The 19,779-nt window shown below is 39.2% G+C and overlaps 2 protein-coding genes across 2 annotated transcripts in view; both read left to right on the forward strand.

Moving 5' to 3' along the window:
• Nucleotides 1-1,160: 1,160 nt before the first annotated feature.
• LOC130361007 (mucin-2-like) lies at nt 1,161-18,689 on the forward strand. Its single transcript, XM_056563565.1, has 12 exons — nt 1,161-1,453; nt 3,838-3,963; nt 5,255-5,380; nt 5,560-5,676; nt 8,684-8,917; nt 10,022-10,144; nt 11,194-11,316; nt 13,629-13,754; nt 14,944-15,069; nt 15,618-15,746; nt 15,867-18,571; nt 18,681-18,689. Exons 1-12 carry the CDS (start codon nt 1,246-1,248, stop codon nt 18,687-18,689), a joined length of 4,152 nt encoding a protein of 1,383 aa, XP_056419540.1. The 5' UTR covers nt 1,161-1,245.
• Nucleotides 18,385-19,779, forward strand: part of MUC4 (mucin 4, cell surface associated) — a 65,610-nt gene continuing 64,215 nt past the window's right edge. Inside the window, exon 1 of the mRNA XM_056565502.1 lies at nt 18,385-18,917. Within this exon, the coding sequence (XP_056421477.1) occupies nt 18,704-18,917 (214 nt within the window). The 5' untranslated portion in view covers nt 18,385-18,703. The remainder of the gene's footprint in view (nt 18,918-19,779) is intronic.

The raw sequence follows: 19,779 nt of genomic DNA on the forward strand, positions 1-19,779 counted from the left end.
GATCACAACATCATATCATCTCAGGCAGGTTTCATAGTATTTAAGCAGACATGAAAGATTTAGCATTCCGAATCTATCACAAGTTTTTTCTAATTCTAGTAATATAGAACTAAAAAAGTATGATCAAAAAGTTCTGCAGTCCTTGTTAATGAATTACTATATTTTACAGGGAAAACCACACCTTTGGATAGCATCTTCATCTACAACGAAACAATTGGGGAATCCTGGTACACCTACAACGATAACACATTTGTGCCAAAGTTTTATGATGAGCTGCTCTTGACCACTGACCCTGAAATCATCAAGAAAACAAATGAAACTTGTCAAGGAAATGATGAATGTATTTTTGATATCCTGAGCACTGGAAATAACGCTCTAGGAGTGGCCACACTGAACGGTCTTAACTCAGCCAATGAACAGCGGAGCACAATGAGTAAGAAATACCCATTACCCTCTACTTTATGGGTGGTCATACTTAGTGTTATATTTTAATTTAATATTTACTTAATTCCAAGAATATACAACAGAGACAGGCTGACTTCTTTTCTTACTGATCCTTCCTACCAAGTCTATTTTATTACAAATACATATAAATCATCAACACATTATAGTCCAAATCTATACATTTAGGTAATAAATGGTACAACTTCTCTCTACAGATAACTTTCCTCCAAATGTAACCGGACCCACCACCATCAACACCAAGCTTTTTGAGCCGATAACTGTTTATTACGAAGCAACGGATGATAACAATGACACCGTCATCTTCTCTCTGGAGACAAACTCCACTGACATCAATATAACAGGTTAATATCTGTCAGGTAGCCCTAATGGTTATGTATTTACTGATGTCCTGTGCAGACAAGTATACAATTAAACCTATTATTATCATTATTTTGCTATATGCTATCCCCTCTCATATCACACAAAATATTTCATTTGTTTTCCTTGTAAATGTGCTTTATTCTCCTTTTTCTTTCTTCTGAACAGCTGATGGGGTGTTGGTATGGTATCCCACCAGTTCAGCACCTATTCAAGTCACAATAGCAGCCAATGATTCTAAAGTTTCTACTGAAGTGATTCTAACTCTGGTGCTCTGCAATTGTACCAATGATGGCATCTGTCTGTATGATACTGTCACTAGTCTAGGAAATGAGACCATAACCTTCATGGTAAGACATCATATGGAATTATATCTGCCATATTTCACAACAATGAAATACACAATTACAGTTTACATAAGTGATGTTATCTCTCTGTCTTACAATACAGGTAGCAGGATGTAACTGTTCTGAGGCATGGACTGGAATGTTCTGTGAAGAGAACTTTAATGCTTGTGCAGAAAACAAATGTTATGACAACAGTTCGTGTGTAGATAAGATAGCACCTGAGACAGGATTCACTTGTGGTTCATGCCCTGCTCATCTAACTGGAGATGGAATGACATGCACGGGTGGGTAAAGACTTTAACTTACTTGTTATGCATAAATACATACAATAATAATTCTGGATAGGATAGGCCATTACTTTATGATCAGTGGGAGTCTGGGACCTTGCCGAGGCTTAGAATTAAAGGAATACAGTGCAACAGCAGCGCTTGGGTCTCTTTATTCTCTGGATCAGTGGGGATTCCAGTGGTCAGACCTGTCATAATCATAAAGTGATAGCATACCCTGGGCCACTTTAACTTAGTAAATTACATAGAATCCTGTCTAGCATCGTGTAATCTGTTTCTAAGGAGACAGTAGGAAGTAAAGATGTTCACCAATTTGGACTTTGGACAATCCCTACTTGTTACAAGTTTAGCTTGAGCACAAACTGACTACTGGGAGTCCCACTGCTAGCAATGGCAAAGGTGTTATCTGTTGGGGAAACTCATCAGTAAATGTGTAATTTCCCTTAAGCGCCACCACAGAGGAAATTAAATATTAAATAATTTTTATACTGATCAATGGGTTGTCTGTGTTAAGGTTTGTTTAGACGTAACTAATCCGCTGTGGGTTGCAGATTTTTATACTATTGCCTTCTATGGGTCCACAGAAAATCTGAAATTGTGTCAGATTTCCGAATTTTCCGCTGACCCATTAAAGTTAACAGTTTAAAAATCCACAACGGATGTATCTACCCAATTACAGGAAAGGTCCACCAAAACAAGAGGCCTTCAGCATGCTTTTCATTCTGGCCTAGAGATGAAGGCCCTGAACAGAGGATCCCACTCTGTTGACTTAGTATTCTCTAACATAGTATAGGAAACTGGCTTCTAAATGAGACAGCTCCTTTAATGACAAGAGTTTAAAGGGGTACTCTGGTAGAGAACAGTTTTTTATTTTTTAAACAACTGGTGTCAGAAAGATAAACTTGTGAATGACTTCTATTTAAAATCTTAACCCTTCCAGTACTTATCAGCTGCTGTATGTTCCACAGGAAGTTCTCTCTTTTTTAATTTATTTTCTGTCTGACTACAGTGCTCTCTGCTGACACCTCTGTTCAGCTGTATCAAACATAACCTGCTCTGGACAGTTCCTGACATGGACATGGAGGTGTCAGTAGAGAGCACTGTGGTCAGGCAGAAAAGAACAATAGCAAATAACTCAACTTCCTCTGTAGTATAAAGCAGTTGATAAGTACTGGAAGGATTAAGATTTTTAAAAATAAATCATTTACAAATCTGTTTCATTTTCTGGCACCAGTTAATAAAAAATAAAAACTGTTTTCGACCAGAGTTACCCCTTTATGCTGTTAGATGAACTAGAATTTAAGGTCTCGTACACAGGGCTGGATTTTATTGTGATGGTGGGCTCTACGGGGCAGATTTTTGGCAGCAGAATTTCCGCTGTGGAACATCCTTCAATTGACCGCTGTGGAACATACTTCAATAGGCCGCTGCCAAAAATCTGCAGCAGAGGGCCAATCCTTTTTCTAAATCGCAGCGGGAAGCACGCTGCAAGTTCGCAATAAAATCAGCCCCTGTAAACAAAGCCTTAAAGGGTTTTTATAGGATTACAAAAAAGCACCTGCCATGTTCACTTCAATGTGGGTGGGCTGCAATACCAGCCAAGTCAAAAGAGGCCACTGCTCCTTTTTTTCTTTTCTTTCAAGAGATGCTGTCAGTAACTGTACACATTTATAGGGGTACTCCACTTGAAAACATTTTCTTTTAAATCAACTGGTGCCAGAAAGTTAAACAGATTTGTAAATTACCTCTATTAAAAAATCCCAATCCTTCCAGTACTTATCAGCTGCTTTATGCTCCACAGGAAGTTATTTTCTTTTTTAATTTCCTTTCTACAAGTGCTCTCTGCTGACACCTCTGTGTATGTCAGGAACTGTCCAGAGCAAGAGAGGTTTGCTATGGGGATTTGCTCCTACTCTGGACAGTTCCTGAAATTAACAGAGGTGTCAGCAGAGAGCACTTGTGGTCAGGCAGAAAGGAAATCCAAAAAGAAAATAACTTCCTGTGTATTATACAACAGCTGATAAGTACTGGAAGGATTGGGATTCTTTTTATAGAAGTAATATACAAATTTGTTTATCTTTCTGGCAACAGTTAATTTAAAAGAAAATGTTTTCCAGTGGAATACCCCTTTAATGATTATTGACCTGGAGATTCAATCCAAATGATCATGAAGTCATGTTTAAATCACATTGAGCGTATTGGTTAGGGTAGAACAACAGTATGTACTGTATTATGGATAAGGGATATCATCACATAGTGACATTGTCTGTTTTATATTCAACTATAAATGGCTGCAATACATTAGAGACATGTTAAGAGGGTTAAGGAATTTGCTGTTTAAAACAATGACATTATTGTACTTTTGTCTTATCTATTTCTAGATATCGATGAATGTTATCTTAATATATCAACTTGTCAGCAAATCTGTAATAATTATCTGGGTGGATACAACTGCAGCTGCAACACAGGCTATGAAGTGGATGCAACCAATAGCTCTCTGTGTGTCGGTAATGCACCGTACTCTATTCTACCTGTTAATACAACATTGTTTCATATGGTTGTTATTATTATCATCACAAGCAAAATATCTTAAAGCATTAAGAATGCTTAACTAACAGGAGTAATAAAATAATAATAATAATAATAGTAATATTTATTTATACAGCCCCAACATATTCCACAGCACTTTACAATTCAGGGGCAAAAATCAGACATGATATATCTGCATTGCAATTGTCAATTAAAACAAGAAGAGTAAGGGCTTTGTCCTAGAAGCTAACAATCTATAAGGCTATAGTTTTGAGACAAAACGTGCAGGACGTTTGGCATTTGCCAGAGAACACCAAGATTGGCAAATTCGCCACTGACGCCCTGTGCTCTTCACAGATGAAAGCAGGTTCACACACATTTATTTGAGCAGTGTATAAGAATAATATAAGGGGAGATTTATCAAAACCTGTGCAGAGGAACATTTGCTGAGTTGCCCATAGCAACCAATCAGATCGCTTCTTTCATTTTGCAGAGGCCTTGTTAATAATGAAAAAAAGTGATCTGATTGGTAGCTATGGGCAACTTGGAACTTTGATAAATTTGATAAATCTCCCCCATAGAGCCCAAGTAGGATTGGTAGGTAAAGCTTAGGGAGGAGATGTAGGGAGGTGCAGCACTGTGGAGAGCTTTGTGTGTCAGATAGTAGAGTTTAAATTGTATTCTGAGCTGAATGGGCAATCAGACTAGCAACTGCTGCATTCAGAATACATTGGAGAGAGGAGAGTTTATAGAAGAGATGACCAAATAAAAAAAAGTGACAATCACGTAGAAAAAGACCAGCACAGGATGCCATTCCCCGTGAAAGAGACCAATCCGGTTGCTAATCCAGCAAAAGGTAAACAACACGTTCCTGGTCACAACAAAGTCAGGAGGCCTAAGGTTTATTCCACCGTTCACATGTGCGACAATTTGACTAATAACACAGTTAAAAAAAAAAAAGTTTAAGTTGTCAAGGCAAGAATGAAGCAAAACAAAAATAAGAGTTTCAGCTTTTTCAATAGCAAGAAAAGGAATTGATTCTGGAGATGTTTCTGAGGTGCAGGTGACATTAACATACAGTAAGATGGATTAAATATAGAAAGCATGACTCCAAGGCAATGGGTGTACTGCTTAGGAGTTATGGTAGTACCACACATATGGAAATAAAAATATCAAGTGCTGGTAGGTTAGTAAATGGATAAAACACAAGAAGTTCTGTTTTAGAAGTATTTTGTTCCAGATAAAAATATTATGTCTTCTCTTCTCCAGACATTGATGAGTGTCTCAATGGTCACAACCAATGTGCTAACAATACCATCTGTTCAAACATTCCTGGAAATTATACCTGTGAATGTGCTCCTGGATATGAGGGGGATCCCTTCTTACTCTGTACTGGTAAGGCCTGTTAAAAAAAAAATCACCCTGTAATATTGTATTAGCAAAACTTGTATCATACCAAATTCCATGTATCAATTATGCTCTGTTTATATACTGGATTATCTGTCTTTTTATCTATCTGTCCTAATGTACATAGACTATATTATTCACTTACCTAATAAGTATATCTCTAACAGATATCAATGAATGTGCTGGTAACGCATCCAACTGTCCCAATCAATCAATCTGTCTCAATACGGGGGGAAACTTTACATGCCAGTGTCTGCCGGGATACGATGGAGTACACTGTTCAGGTAAGATTCAACGAGATAACAGAAAACTGCTATTTCATTGCAATTCCCCAACATTACCTATTTATAAAATGTAAAGTCTTCTAAGCATACCAAAACATACGACCGGATATCCTTCCCTGACACCTGACATCCAGACACCTGAGAATTTCTTTTCCCTTTAAGTTTGGTGACATGTGGTTCTTATCTAAAATCCTAACCAATTTTGAAAAAGAAGATTCCTATTTTGGACAATGAATTTTCCGTCCAACAAGGCCCCTGTTGATAAGCTGACCACGGGTTGTAGTGTTACTGGGTCCACCATAGATCAGCTGTAATCTGTGGGGAACACAGCAGCAAGTATAGTGATCCCTCAACTTACAGTGGCCTCAACATACAATAGTTTCAACATACAATGTTTTTTTCTGGACCATTGTAACTTGAAACCAAACTCAACATACAATGCTATAGACAGTCCAGATCTTTGAAACGTGTCACAACTGGAAGAACTGACCAATCAGAATGGGCATTTTACTGGTAAATCACCTGTATTACTGTCTGGCTGTCTGGTAGCGCCCCCTTCAGTACAGGGAGGAATTACAAGTTCTGTACTACTCCTTACCTGTGCCAGGTTAGCTGCTCAATTTGACACCAAGTAAGGGCGGCTCCATTTGGGACACTGTGTGTACTGTATAGGACCCTGAAGAAGCTCCTGTTCTCTACATAAACCCTTGTTTCCCAACCAGGGTGTCTCCAGCTGTTGCAAAACTACAACTCCCAGCATGCCCGGACAGCCAACGGCTGTCCGGGCATGCTGGGAGTTGTAGTTTTGCAACAGCTGGAGGCACCCTGGTTGGGAAACACTGACATAGACAGTGATTTACAGCTGCCAGCAGCTATTTCTTACTTTAAAGGGGTACTCCGGTGAAAAACTTTTTTTTTTAATCAACTGGTGGCAGAAAGTTAAGCAGATTTGTAAATTACTTCTTTGTAAATCTTAATCCTTCCAGTACTTATTAGCTGCTGAATACTACAGTGGAAATTGTTTTCCATTTGAAACACAGAGCTGTCTGCTGACATCATGAGCACAGTGCTCTCTGCTGACATCTATGTCCATTTTAGGAACTGTCCAGGGTAAAAGGAAATCCCCATAGCAAACATATGCTGTTCTGGACAGTTCATAAAAGGGACAGAGATGTCAGCAGAGAGCACTGTGCTCGTGATGTCAGCAGAAAGCTCTGTGTTTCAAAAAGAAAATAATTTCCGCTGTAGTATTCAGCAGCTAATAAGTAAAGGAAGGATTAAATTTTTTTAATAGAAGTAATTTACAAATCTGTTTAAAGGGGTATTCCAGGCCAAAACTTTTTTTAATATCTATCAACTGGCTCCGGAAAGTTAAACAGATTTGTAAATTACTTCTATTAAAAAAATCTTAATCCTTCCAATAGTCATTAGCTTCTGAAGTTTTCTGTCTAACTGCTCAATGATGATGTCACGTCCCGGGAGCTGTGCATGATGGGAGAATATCCCCATAGGAACTGCACAGCTCCCGGGACGTGAGTTATCAGAGAGCAGTTAGACAGAAAACAGCAACTCAAATTCAGAAGCTAATAACTATTGAAAGGATTAAGATTTTTTAATAGAAGTAATTTACAAATCTGTTTAACTTTCCGGAGCCAGTTGATATATAAAAAAAAGTTTTGGCCTGGAATACCCCTTTAACTTTCTGGCACCAGTTGATTTAAAAAAAAAAAAAAAGTTTTGCACCAGAGTACCCCTTTAATATGTAAGGAATTGCTTTATCTATATTAGTTATCTACTTATTTTTGCTTAATCTTCACTTTTTTCCTATTTTTGGATGACATTTTGGTGGCTTCAGAATCAATTACCAGGTTTCCATAGAGTTATGGTCTCAACATACAATGGTTTCAACATACAATGGTCATCCTGGAACCAATTAATATTGTAACTTGAGGGACCACTGTATACAGTTTTCCTACAGCATCACTGCAGGGGAAATGAGAAATTATACTGTTCTTGTTGAATGGATCAGTAGACATGTAGAGTCCTCCAGAGCTAAATATACTCTTTGTAACCGTTCTGCTCAGGTTGATGATGGTCTTCAATGGGGGAAGGTTTTCTAAACCAAATACTAAACTTTTAAAGATTCCTACCTTGATATATATATATATATATATATATATATATATATATATATATATATATTATGATGCTTATTGTGCTCATAATGACAACATACTTGAAAATGTAAGAGGGTGGTTCTACCTCTTTCAATAATAATGCTCTTGTACTAGAGTGACATGATGGTGGCCAAAGACAGAGCAGTAAAGGCAGTGATAGTGGAGCAGTAATGGCATCAGTAACGTTTGTAGCACTGTGTGCCATGACAGCCATAGCTCTTCTTGCTGGGCAAGAAGGGAAGATCTGACCAGACGTGTAAGCAGAAAGGTGGTGCAACAGCACTCTGTGGAAAGACCTTATGTGAGAGGAAGAGCTTTAGACATACGGGCCCAGATTTATCAAACTGTGTGTGAAAAATAATAGAGTGATTTCCCCTCAGCAACCAATCACAGCTCAGCTAACGAGCTGTGGTAAAGTGAAACCTGAGCTGTGATTGGTTGCTGCTGGAAAATCACTCTATTTTTTTCTCTCGCACAGTTTAATAAATCTGGGCCATGGTGCCCCATAAGCCTTTGCCCTGCAGAATTTTATCTTGTTGAATAGATTGCTGGTCTGAATAAAAAATAGCTTTATGGTTCATCACTCTTGAAAAATTAAATAAAAGATCCACATAATATTTACTTTTTGTCAATTACAATTGGAATGATTATTGCTTGGATTAAATGAGAAGTACGACATCTTCTTAGCTGTTTCAGCATTATTGTAGTAAAGTTATGAGTTATGGTAACAACCAATAGGCTTTGTTGCAAAAAACAAACAAACAACCACAACAACAAAAAAAACAACATAGTTATGTTTGCTAATCCGGCTTTTATACTTTATATTACAGATATAGATGAATGCCTGAATTCTACCTCCTGCCCTTTACTATCAACCTGTACCAACACCCCTGGTTCATACAACTGTGATTGTCTCCAAGGATATGGAGGTGAAAACTGTACAGATATTGATGAGTGTTCAACTACAAATGACTGCAGTTTATGGGCAAACTGTATCAACACTGAAGGCTCCTATATCTGTACATGCAGGAATGGATACTCTGGCAATGGGTCTGAATGTAGTGGTGAGTATGTATAAAGAATGGTACCTTACTTATCTCACATCTCAATAGACATTGGGCCTCATTTACTGAGCTGAAACCAACCAGTTTTTGTCTGGTTATTTTGGCGCAGTGTGTCTGAGACATGTCTGCGCCAGTCTGCGCCAGTGTGTGACATTGTGCGCCTGGTAAATCCGACAAACCCGATATTACACAGTAAAAAACCAAAAAGGGGCATGGCCTGCCATAAAGGGGGCATGGCCAGCCCAAAAAAAGGCGTGGTTTCACAACCCCACCAATTTACTATTGAATTCACAGAAAATCCTGTGGATAAATGGCTGGAAATATCGAACTAGAAAAAGCTGGTCAGAAAATGTTCCCGACTTTTCCCAATAGTGAATAGTGAGGAATACTGCAACTTTTCCCACTAGTAAAAACCTGACACTTTTAGTAAATGAGGTCCATTATGTTTTCAGCATGTACCATGGCATGCCTGCGGTATGCCCATAGAGTTCAAAAGACCAAACATAGTCTACTTGTGACTACATTTAGTCTGTTTATGTCAGCAAGACACAAAAACATGGTTGTCTATGCTTTTATATCCCATGACAACAACATATACCAGTCTAAACAGATTAGTATATATTACCTTTTTGACAGTATCCCTACATACAGAAGTAGCCAGCATTAAAAGGGTACTCCGGCCCTAAGACATCTTATCCCCTATCCAAAGGATAGGGGATAAGATGTCTGACCGCGGGGGTCCTGCAGCTGGGGACCCCCGCAATCTTGCATTCGGCCGCAGGGCGGCGTTCAGCTAAAGGAGGTGGGTGCCGAATGCAAGATTGCGGGGTAAGGAATAGGGGATAAGATGTTTCAGGGCCGGAGTACCCCTTTAAGATATATTATCCTAACAAATTGAAAAAACTTAAGTTGAACATTACTTCTTAATTACTGATTACCAAGGATGCTATAAAAATATATAATAATAAAAGAACAATATCTGGTGCAATAGAATGCAAACAAGATAACCATGGCTACATCTGTATAACGATGATACACAGTCTACACATATGGTATGTGACCAGCCCTTACTAAAAATGTCATTTTCTTTATTCAATTTTGCAGATATCGATGAGTGTTCTGTAAATGTCTCTATTTGTGGAGAAAATGCAACCTGTAAGAACACAAATGGTAGCTATGAATGCTCTTGCAATATTGGATTCATCCTTGTAAATGACACTTGTGTGGGTAAGTAGAGTGTAATGGCTAAAGTAATATATCCCATAACATTGTAATTATGTCCAAAACTACAAGTATCTGCAAAACTACAATTCAAGGAGATATATCATATAGAAAAATATAAAGCCATTATGCAAAGGCACCCAGAATATAAAAAAGGATAAGGGGACTTACCTAAACCCACTTCCTTGGTGTCCCTGTATTGCGCTCCAGTTGTCCGGTGGTGTCATATTCCACGTTGTCCATGGTCAACGCATCCACGGCCTGCGATAGGCTGAGCGGCAATGTGATGCACTGAGCCCCGGCATTGGTCGTAGCAGGAATACAAATGTTTCCCAGTTACCACTTTGCAATCATGCTTCTTACAACAATACAGCAGGGGGGCAATGATAGATTTTTATATGGGTTGGGCATAGCAAAGCCCCACATCCCTGTTGCAGTAAGCTTGATGCCGCAAATCTGAATGGGGGAGATTTATCAAAACCTGTGCAAAGGAAAAGTTGCCCAGTTGCCCATAGCAACCAATCAGATTGCTTCTTTCATTTTGCAGAGGCCTTCTTAAAAATGAAAGAAGCAAGCTAATTGGTTGCTATGGGCAACTGCCAAAGTTTTCCTCTGGACAGTTTTTGACTAATCTCCCCCAATATGTTTACAGCATGTGCATTGTTATTACTGTATCTGTTTGACGTGCATTTTTTGCTGTATTTACTATCTTGGAACACATTGGTTAATAAATCCGTGTTCAAATGCAAAATGTACAGTAATTTATGCTTTTTTTGTGTAGTTTGTGTTGAAATTTGTGCCAGAAATAAGCCTTTTTCATTATTAAATTTATCGAAAAAACATACATTCCACCAACCACGCCTCCTTTCCAAAAACCAAACTTCCGAACATGAACATGTCACAAAAGTGTTGTCCAGCTAGTATACATTTATAGTAAATGGCATGTGCCCGCCATGCACCAAACATGCACATAAGAGAACATAAACATGGCACATAATGAATAATAATTTCCCCATATAATTATTTATTTATTGATGATTATTATTTTTTAACAGATGATGTAGAATGTGACCGTCCAGAGTATTGCTCAGAACCAGCAAGAGAGTGTATAAATACATTTGGCAGCTTTGAATGTATTTGCCTGTCAGGGTACACAGAGGTCAATAGCAGCTGCATTGGTAAGTACATCTGTCTGTATTTACAGGATCTATAGGTAACATATACTGTACATGTTCTGTACTACTCTTTATCTGTGCAAGGGTTAGCTGTTCCTTTGGACACCAAGAACCTAGAACCAATTAATATTGTAACTTGAAGGACCACTGCACTTGTAATATAACTTAGTTAAAAAATGTGTATATTTTTGTCCCTAGAGCTATTGCATGTGTGTGTCTCTATGAGGAGTCAAAATACAGGAAGTGAGGGTGGACAGGCAGGGTTCTGTGTACTGAGAACAAGCAGGTCTCTGTACAATTAGGACAAGCAGGGCTCTGTACACTGAGCACAAGCAGGGCTCTGTACACTGAGGACAAGCAGGGCTCTGTGCACTGAGGACAAGCAGGGCTCTGTACACTGAGGACAAGCAGGGCTCTGTACACCGAGGACAAGCAGGGCTCTGTACACTGAGGACAAGCAGGGCTCTGTACACTGAGGACAAGCAGGGCTCTGTGCACTGAGAACAAGCAGGGCTCTGTGCACTGAGGACAAGCAGGGCTCTGTACACTGAGGACAAGCAGAGCTCTGTACACTAAGGAAAAGCAGGGCTCTGTGCACTGAGGACAAGCAGGGCTCTGTGCTCTGAGGACAAGCAGGGCTCTGTGCACTGAGGACAAGTAGGGCTCTGTACCCTGAGGACAAGAAGGGCTCTGTGCACTGAGGACAAGCAGGGCCCTGTACACTGAGGACAAGCAGGGCCCTGTACACTGAGGACAAACAGGGCCCTGTAAACTAAGGACAAGCAGGGCTCTGTACACTGAGGACAAGCAGGGCTCTGTTGGTGAGGCTCTGTGACATGCTCTGGCTCACACATCAGGCTGATTGACAAGCCAGGAGCCTGCACAGAGCCCTGCTTGTCTCACCCACACTTCCTGTATTTGGTCTTCTCACAGAGACACACAGGCAATAGCTGCAGGGACTCTTTCCCCCCAAAATGTGCACATTTTGTAACCAATGTATGTAACAAATATACATATAATAATATTATCTACATTTTATCAAAAGTTTTTGCAAATGACAAGCACAATTAAAGTTTTTCACATTTGCTTTCCAGACTCTACTAGTGGTTGCATTGAAGTTTCTATCAGTATGGGGGGTTATTCCTTCCAGCAAAATGAAGGCGACTTCAGTGGACTGCTTTTTTATTCATGCATTATTTGTATCCATCACAAGACAGATCCAGCACAGCTTTAATTAGCTATATGCAAGAACTAATTTCCAGAACCTGGTTCTTGCTCTCAGCGAGGGCACATGCTACAGACAGTATGCGCTACATTTTTTTTAGTACAGTGCTTCATTCATTCAGAACCGCATCTCCTACATTCCCATAGAAATGAATTGAGAGCATGCCATTTGCAACACGCATTCTCTCTGAAAGCCGGCACCCCATTGTGGAGATTGCGTTCTGGCGATCAGGCACTGATCCCCTTACCTATGCTTTACCGGAGAACCACTTTGAAGGGGTATTCCAGTGAAAAACTATTTTTTGTCAAATCAACTGGCTCCAGAAAGTTAAACAGATTTGTAAATTAAATTCTATTCTATTAAAAATCTTAATCCTTCTGGTACTTATCAGTTGCTGAAGTTGAGTTGTTCTTTTCTGTCTGACAACAGTGCTCTCTGCTGACACCTCCCCATAGCAAACCTCTCCTGCTCTGGACAGTTCCTGAGACAGACAGAGGTGTCAGCAGAGAACACTGTTGTAAGGCAGAAAAGAACAACTCAACTTCAGAAGCTGATAAGTACTGGTAGGATTAAGATTTTTTTTAGTAGAAGTAATTTACAAATCTTTATAACCTTCTGGAGCCAATTGATATGAAAAAGAAAAGTTTTTCACAGGACTACCTCTTCAAAATAGTATCAGACTGCAAACAGGGATTTATTGTACCTATATATATTTTTTTTTACTGAAGACTCCCTAAAAAGTTGCGTGTTTTATGATTTTAAACAAATCTTCTAGCCCAGTTATTTGAATGAGGTTTGCAATCATGTATGTGCTTGCAGAATAAACAAACCCATTCAGATAAATCAAACCGTTTTTTGCTCACACAACTTTCTGCAATGAAACTTTCATGTGTGAATCAACCCTAAAGCAGAAACATACATAATAAATGTATATTGAAATATGTTGCACTGTGTAATGTGTAAAGAAATCATATATGGTATTTCCCTGTGTCTTGTATTTATTCTCTGATATTATCATTGATAACATAGAACTAGAGATACAAGTCACTATTGTAATTCCTGCAATATCTTATTTGATTTCTTTTGTCAGATATTAATGAGTGCAATAATTCTTCACTGAATAACTGCTCAGATAATGCCCGATGCTCTAATGTGGCCGGAACTTATCAGTGCTTTTGCTTGGCAAACTATACCGGTGATGGTGTCAACTGTACAGGTAAGCAACAATACAGCATAATGTTTATTTGTACAATCCAGAAAAGGAATTAATGAAAGTCGGCAACTCAACGGTCTTTTAAACTTCTTTATTAAGTACTCATATCAATGGTTACAGGAGAGGGATGATAGACGGGGGAACAGCAGGCAACGGTGGCCATTTCGCACAGGTTAGTGTTCATCTGGCCTATCAGATGAAGCACTAACCTGTGCGAAACGGCTACCGTTGCCTGCTGTTCCCCCATCTATCATCCCTCTCCTGTAACCATTGATGTGAGTACTTAAACGGGTACTCCGGTGAAAACCTTTTTTCTTTTAAATCAACTGGTGGCAGAAAGTTCAACATATTTGTAAATTACTTCTATTAAAAAATCTTAATCCTTCCAGTACTTATTAGCTGCTGAATGCTACAGAGGAAATTCCTTTATTTTTGGAACACTGATGACATCACGAACACAGTGCTCTCTGCTGACATCTCTGTCCATTTTAGCAACCATGCATAGCAGATGTATGCTAAGGGCAGCATGGTGGCTCAGTGGTTAGCACTTCTGCCTTACAGTGCTGGGGACTTGGGTTCAAATCCCACTAAGGACAACAATAAATAAAGCGTTATTATAATAACATCAGCAGAGAGAACTGTGGTCATGATGTCATCAGAGAGCATTCCAAAAAGAAAAGAATTCCCTCTGTAGTATTCAGCAGCTAATAAGTACAGGAAGGATTAAGATTTTTTAATAGAAGTAATTTACAAATATGTTTAACTTTCTGCCACCAGTTGATTTAAAAGAAAAAAGGTTTTCACCGGAGTACCCCTTTAATAAAGAAGTTTAGAAGACCGGTGAGTTGCCGACTTTCATTTATTCCTTTTCTGGATTGTACTCTTTGGAACTGTGTTATATTGAGTCAGAGCACCACCTACCTTCACAAGCCACAACTCTTCACTTCTACTATCCATAGTGGCCTTTATACACATCTGGCAGTGCCAGACTCTATCTCTGTTTGTACATAGGAATAATGTTTATTTGATAATAAAAAATATGTCAATAATTAAATATAAGTTTATATTGAATACACAAGTATTTCTTTTTCAATTCTGCCCTAAAAAAGTAATGACACGTTTAGCAACAACATCTTACCTAATGCTGTGAGAATGCAATGACTGTCGTATTTATCAATTTATTTATTTTTAGTCATTGATGAATGCAAGTTAAATACAACATATTGTGAACATAACTGCACCAGTTTCCTGGGTGGACACTTTTGCAGTTGCAACGAAGGCTACAAAGTGAATGAACAGGACAAGTCTAAGTGTGATGGTACAGTCTAATTTATTTTATTTATTTTTTACAAATGTATTACATATTAACCTTCCAGCTTCCAGATACACATTACAAGGCATATATAGCAATTTTGACAATGTTTATGTTTTCTACATTCATAAGAGTAAATATTATTTAGAGGGGTACTTAATGGGGTGCAGAAATAACAGACATACCCAACCCTGGTGCCTGAGGGAACAGAAAGGTCCGTCCAACCATTAAAGACACAACAGAATTATCAATAACACGTGGTAGGTGGAAGTCCTGTTACAGATGTTCTATCAGGGCCTAGGTGCTCTAAGAAAGGGATTGTAAAAAATGAATTTAATAAAAAGATTATAAAAATACTTATATAAAATAAATGATTAACAACGGAATTTGTTCAAGCTAAAATGTTAAACACTGTGTCAAACTATATTTATAAAACATTATTTACTAGAAAAAACGCAACACTACATCAGACTAATAGAAAAAAAGCATATGATACTAAGAGGCATTTTGTACCATTGCCATCTAAATACCATGCTAATGTTTATATCTTTTAGATATTGATGAATGTACTGTTAATATAACTAGTCCATGTGCTGCAAATGCCACTTGCACTAACTTACCTGGGAACTACTCCTGTGATTGTATGCCTGGATTTGAAGGTGATGGCAAGCATGAATGTATTGGTAAGTACTTGTGGCTTAAGTATCATCACCTTTAACATAGTCCTAAATGTATGCCAGATACTATATCTGTTTATTAATGCATATACGACATAACAAATTTTTGGGAATTTTATTTTTTAGCAATCAAAACCACGACTGAATTTCCAGCGACAACTTCAAAGAGTAATGAAACAGCAACATACACTGTAACAACACCAACTGCAAATGAAACCACTGTCAGTCAGACTATGATCACTACTCCTATAACAGTTACAAACACTAGCAACGTCACTCCTGGTATAAATGTTACAAGTCCAACAGCATCTGTCAATGAGTCGACCATCATCACTCGAGTTCCTATCACTAACACAAGTATTGTTGCTCCTGGTACAAATGCAACAGCCCTTGCTACAAGTCCAACAACATCGGGTCAGACCACTATAACCTCTCCCATTACTAACACCAGTCTGGTTACTTCAGGAGTAAATGTAACAGTTCAGACTACAAGTCCAACAGTCTCTGGTGGTCAGACCACTATCACCTCTCCCATTACTAACACCAGTCTTGTTACTTCAGAAGTAAATGTAACAGTTCAGACTACAAATCCAACAACATCGGGTCAGACCACTATCACATCTCCCATTACTAACACCAGTCTAGTTACTTCAGGAGTAAATGTAACAGTTCAGTCTACAAGTCCAACAGTCTCTGTCGGTCAGACCACTATCACCTCTCCCATTACTAACACCAGCCTTGTTACTTCAGGAGTAAATGTAACAGTTCAGACTACAAGTCCAACAGTCTCTGGTGGTCAGACCACTATCACCTCTCCCATTACTAACACCAGCCTTGTTACTTCAGGAGTAAATGTAACAGTTCAGACTACAAGTCCAACAACATTGGGTCAGACCACAATCACCTCTCCCATTACTAACACCAGCCTTGTTACTTCAGGAGTAAATGTAACAGTTCAGACTACAAATCCAACAACATCGGGTCAGACCACTATCACCTCTCCCATTACTAACACCAGTCTTGTTACCTCAGGAGTAAATGTAACAGTTCAGACTACAAGTCCAACAGTCACTGTCGGTCAGACCACTATTACCTCTCCCATTACTAACACCAGCCTTGTTACTTCAGGAGTAAATGTAACAGTTCAGACTACAAGTCCAACAGTCACTGTCGGTCAGACCACTATCACCTCTCCCATTACTAACACCAGTCTGGTTACTTCAGGAGTAAACGTAACAGTTCAGTCTACAAGTCCAACAGTCTCTGTCGGTCAGACCACTATCACCTCTCCCATTACTAACACCAGCCTTGTTACTTCAGGAGTAAATGTCACAGTTCAGACTACAAATCCAACAACATCGGGTCAGACCACTATCACCTCTCCCATTACTAACACCAGCCTTGTTACGTCAGGAGTAAATGAAACAGTTCAGCCTACAAGTCCCGCAGTTTCTGTCGGTCAGACCACTATCACCTCTCCCATTACTAACACCAGTCTTGTTACTTCAGGAGTAAATGTAACAGTTCAGACTACAAGTCCAACAACATTGGGTCAGACCACAATCACCTCTCCCATTACTAACACCAGCCTTGTTACTTCAGGAGTAAATGTAACAGTTCAGACTACAAATCCAACAACATCGGGTCAGACCACTATCACCTCTTCCATTACTAACACCAGTCTAGTTACTTCAGGAGTAAACGTAACAGTTCAGTCTACAAGTCCAACAGTCTCTGTCGGTCAGACCACTATCACCTCTCCCATTACTAACACCAGCCTTGTTACTTCAGGAGTAAATGTAACAGTTCAGACTACAAATCCAACAACATTGGGTCAGACCACTATCACCTCTCCCATTACTAACACCAGCCTTGTCACGTCAGGAGTAAATGAAACAGTTCAGCCTACAAGTCCCACAGTCTCTGTCGGTCAGACCACTATCACCTCTCCCATTACTAACACCAGTCTCGTTACTTCAGGAGTAAATGTAACAGTTCAGACTACAAGTCCAATAACATTGGGTCAGACCACAATCACCTCTCCCATTACTAACACCAGCCTTGTTACTTCAGGAGTAAATGTAACAGTTCAGACTACAAATCCAACAACATCGGGTCAGACCACTATCACCTCTCCCATTACTAACACCAGTCTTGTTACCTCAGGAGTAAATGTAACAGTTCAGACTACAAGTCCAACAGTCACTGTCGGTCAGACCACAATCACCTCTCCCATTACTAACACCAGTCTTGTTACTTCAGGAGTAAATGTAACAGTTCAGACTACAAGTCCAACAGTCACTGTCGGTCAGACCACTATCACCTCTCCCATTACTAACACCAGTCTTGTTACTTCAGGAGTAAATGTAACAGTTCAGACTACAAGTCCAACAACGTTGGGTCAGACCACAATCACCTCTCCCATTACTAACACCAGCCTTGTTACTTCAGGAGTAAATGTAACAGTTCAGACTACAAATCCAACAACATCGGGTCAGACCACTATCACCTCTCCCATTACTAACACCAGTCTTGTTACCTCAGGAGTAAATGTAACAGTTCAGACTACAAGTCCAACAACATCGGGTCAGACCACTATCACCTCTCCCATTACTAACACCAGTCTTGTTACTTCAGGAGTAAATGTAACAGTTCAGACTACAAGTCCAACAGTCACTGTCGGTCAGACCACTATTACCTCTCCCATTACTAACACCAGCCTTGTTACTTCAGGAGTAAATGTAACAGTTCAGACTACAAGTCCAACAGTCTCTGTCGGTCAGACCACTATAACCTCTCCCATTACTAACACCAGCCTTGTTACTTCCGGAGTAAATGTAACAGTTCAGACACAAACTTCAACAGTTTCTGGCAATCCCATCACTGCCACTGTTACAAACACCAGTACTCTAGTTACAAATGCAACAGTTCCAACTACAGGTCCAATAGTTCCTGTGACTAGCATGAGCACTGCCACTCCTGGTACAAGTTCAACAATTTCAACTATAAGTCCAACTCTAGCTACCAACCAGACAGTAATCACTGCTCCTGTTACAAACACCAGCACTATTACATCTACAACAACAACCACAAGACCAACATCTACTTCTACAATTCCATCAAGTACAAGTGTGACTTCAGCTTTACCAACAAGCACTACTGCAAGTGGTATTCCTAGTAAGTATTTGGTCACATGCTGTAATGAAGAACTTGTGTGCAGTATTTTATTGCAATAGCAATTTAGGATGATTTGAGAAACATCAAAAGAATAGAAAAAAGCTATTTTGAACTGAAGCTATAGACAAAAAAGATAAGCAGAGCTTCCCATAGAGTAGTATTGTAAAAAAGTGATGCAGGTTGAATAAACTGCTCACCTTTGGTTGTTGTGTTTTCAAAGATGCAACAACTCATAGAGCATAAGTATTAGTGGTGCTGCCTCCCGGTAATCGGCTTTAGTGATCCTCCGGGCCGAAATGTAGACTGTAGGTATAGGAGTGAAGAAAAAATCCGGGTACCTGGCGCCATCCACGGTAGAAGGACTTAATCCAAGCAGGTGGTATTGAAAGATAATATTTATTAGCCAGAGAGCACAGATGCGTTTCGAGGTGGCAACCTCTTTCTCAATGTGATTAAGGCATTACCTTAAGGCAGTAATGCCTTAACCACATTGAGAAAGAGGTTGCCACCTAGAAACGCGTCTGTGCTCTCCTGCTTGGATTAAGTCCTTCTACAGTGTATCGCGCCAGGTACCCAGATTTGTTCTTCATTTCTATACCTACATTTTGAACTGAAGGCCACAAAGTGTTATATAGTTGTTTATTTTTGTTAGTTTTTTCAGTAAAAGGTCATGTGACAAGTTGCATCCAATTTCCAGCCATTATCCTTAAAGATCCTACACATTAGCAAATTCTGTTAGTTGAAGAAGGATGAGATTTTTATATGGCACAATATATCAGATAACAAAACAATTTTAGATACAGTATATGTTGATTACATAAACCAATGTAAGACACAGTGGGGCCTTTTAATTTTTGAAACT

The sequence above is a fragment of the Hyla sarda genome, chromosome 3 (genome assembly GCF_029499605.1).
Source record: "Hyla sarda isolate aHylSar1 chromosome 3, aHylSar1.hap1, whole genome shotgun sequence".
Classification (NCBI taxonomy): Eukaryota; Metazoa; Chordata; class Amphibia; order Anura; family Hylidae; genus Hyla; species Hyla sarda.

Excerpts from the sequence above, each read along its gene's own strand:
- LOC130361007 (XM_056563565.1), top strand. The coding sequence starts at position 1,246 with ATGTTATCTCTCTGTCTTACAATACAGGTAGCAGGATGTAACTGTTCT. Across the intron at positions 11,317-13,628 it reads GGTCAATAGCAGCTGCATTG|ATATTAATGAGTGCAATAAT; the intron begins GTAAGTACATCT and ends TTCTTTTGTCAG. Across the intron at positions 15,747-15,866 it reads TGGCAAGCATGAATGTATTG|CAATCAAAACCACGACTGAA; the intron begins GTAAGTACTTGT and ends TTTATTTTTTAG.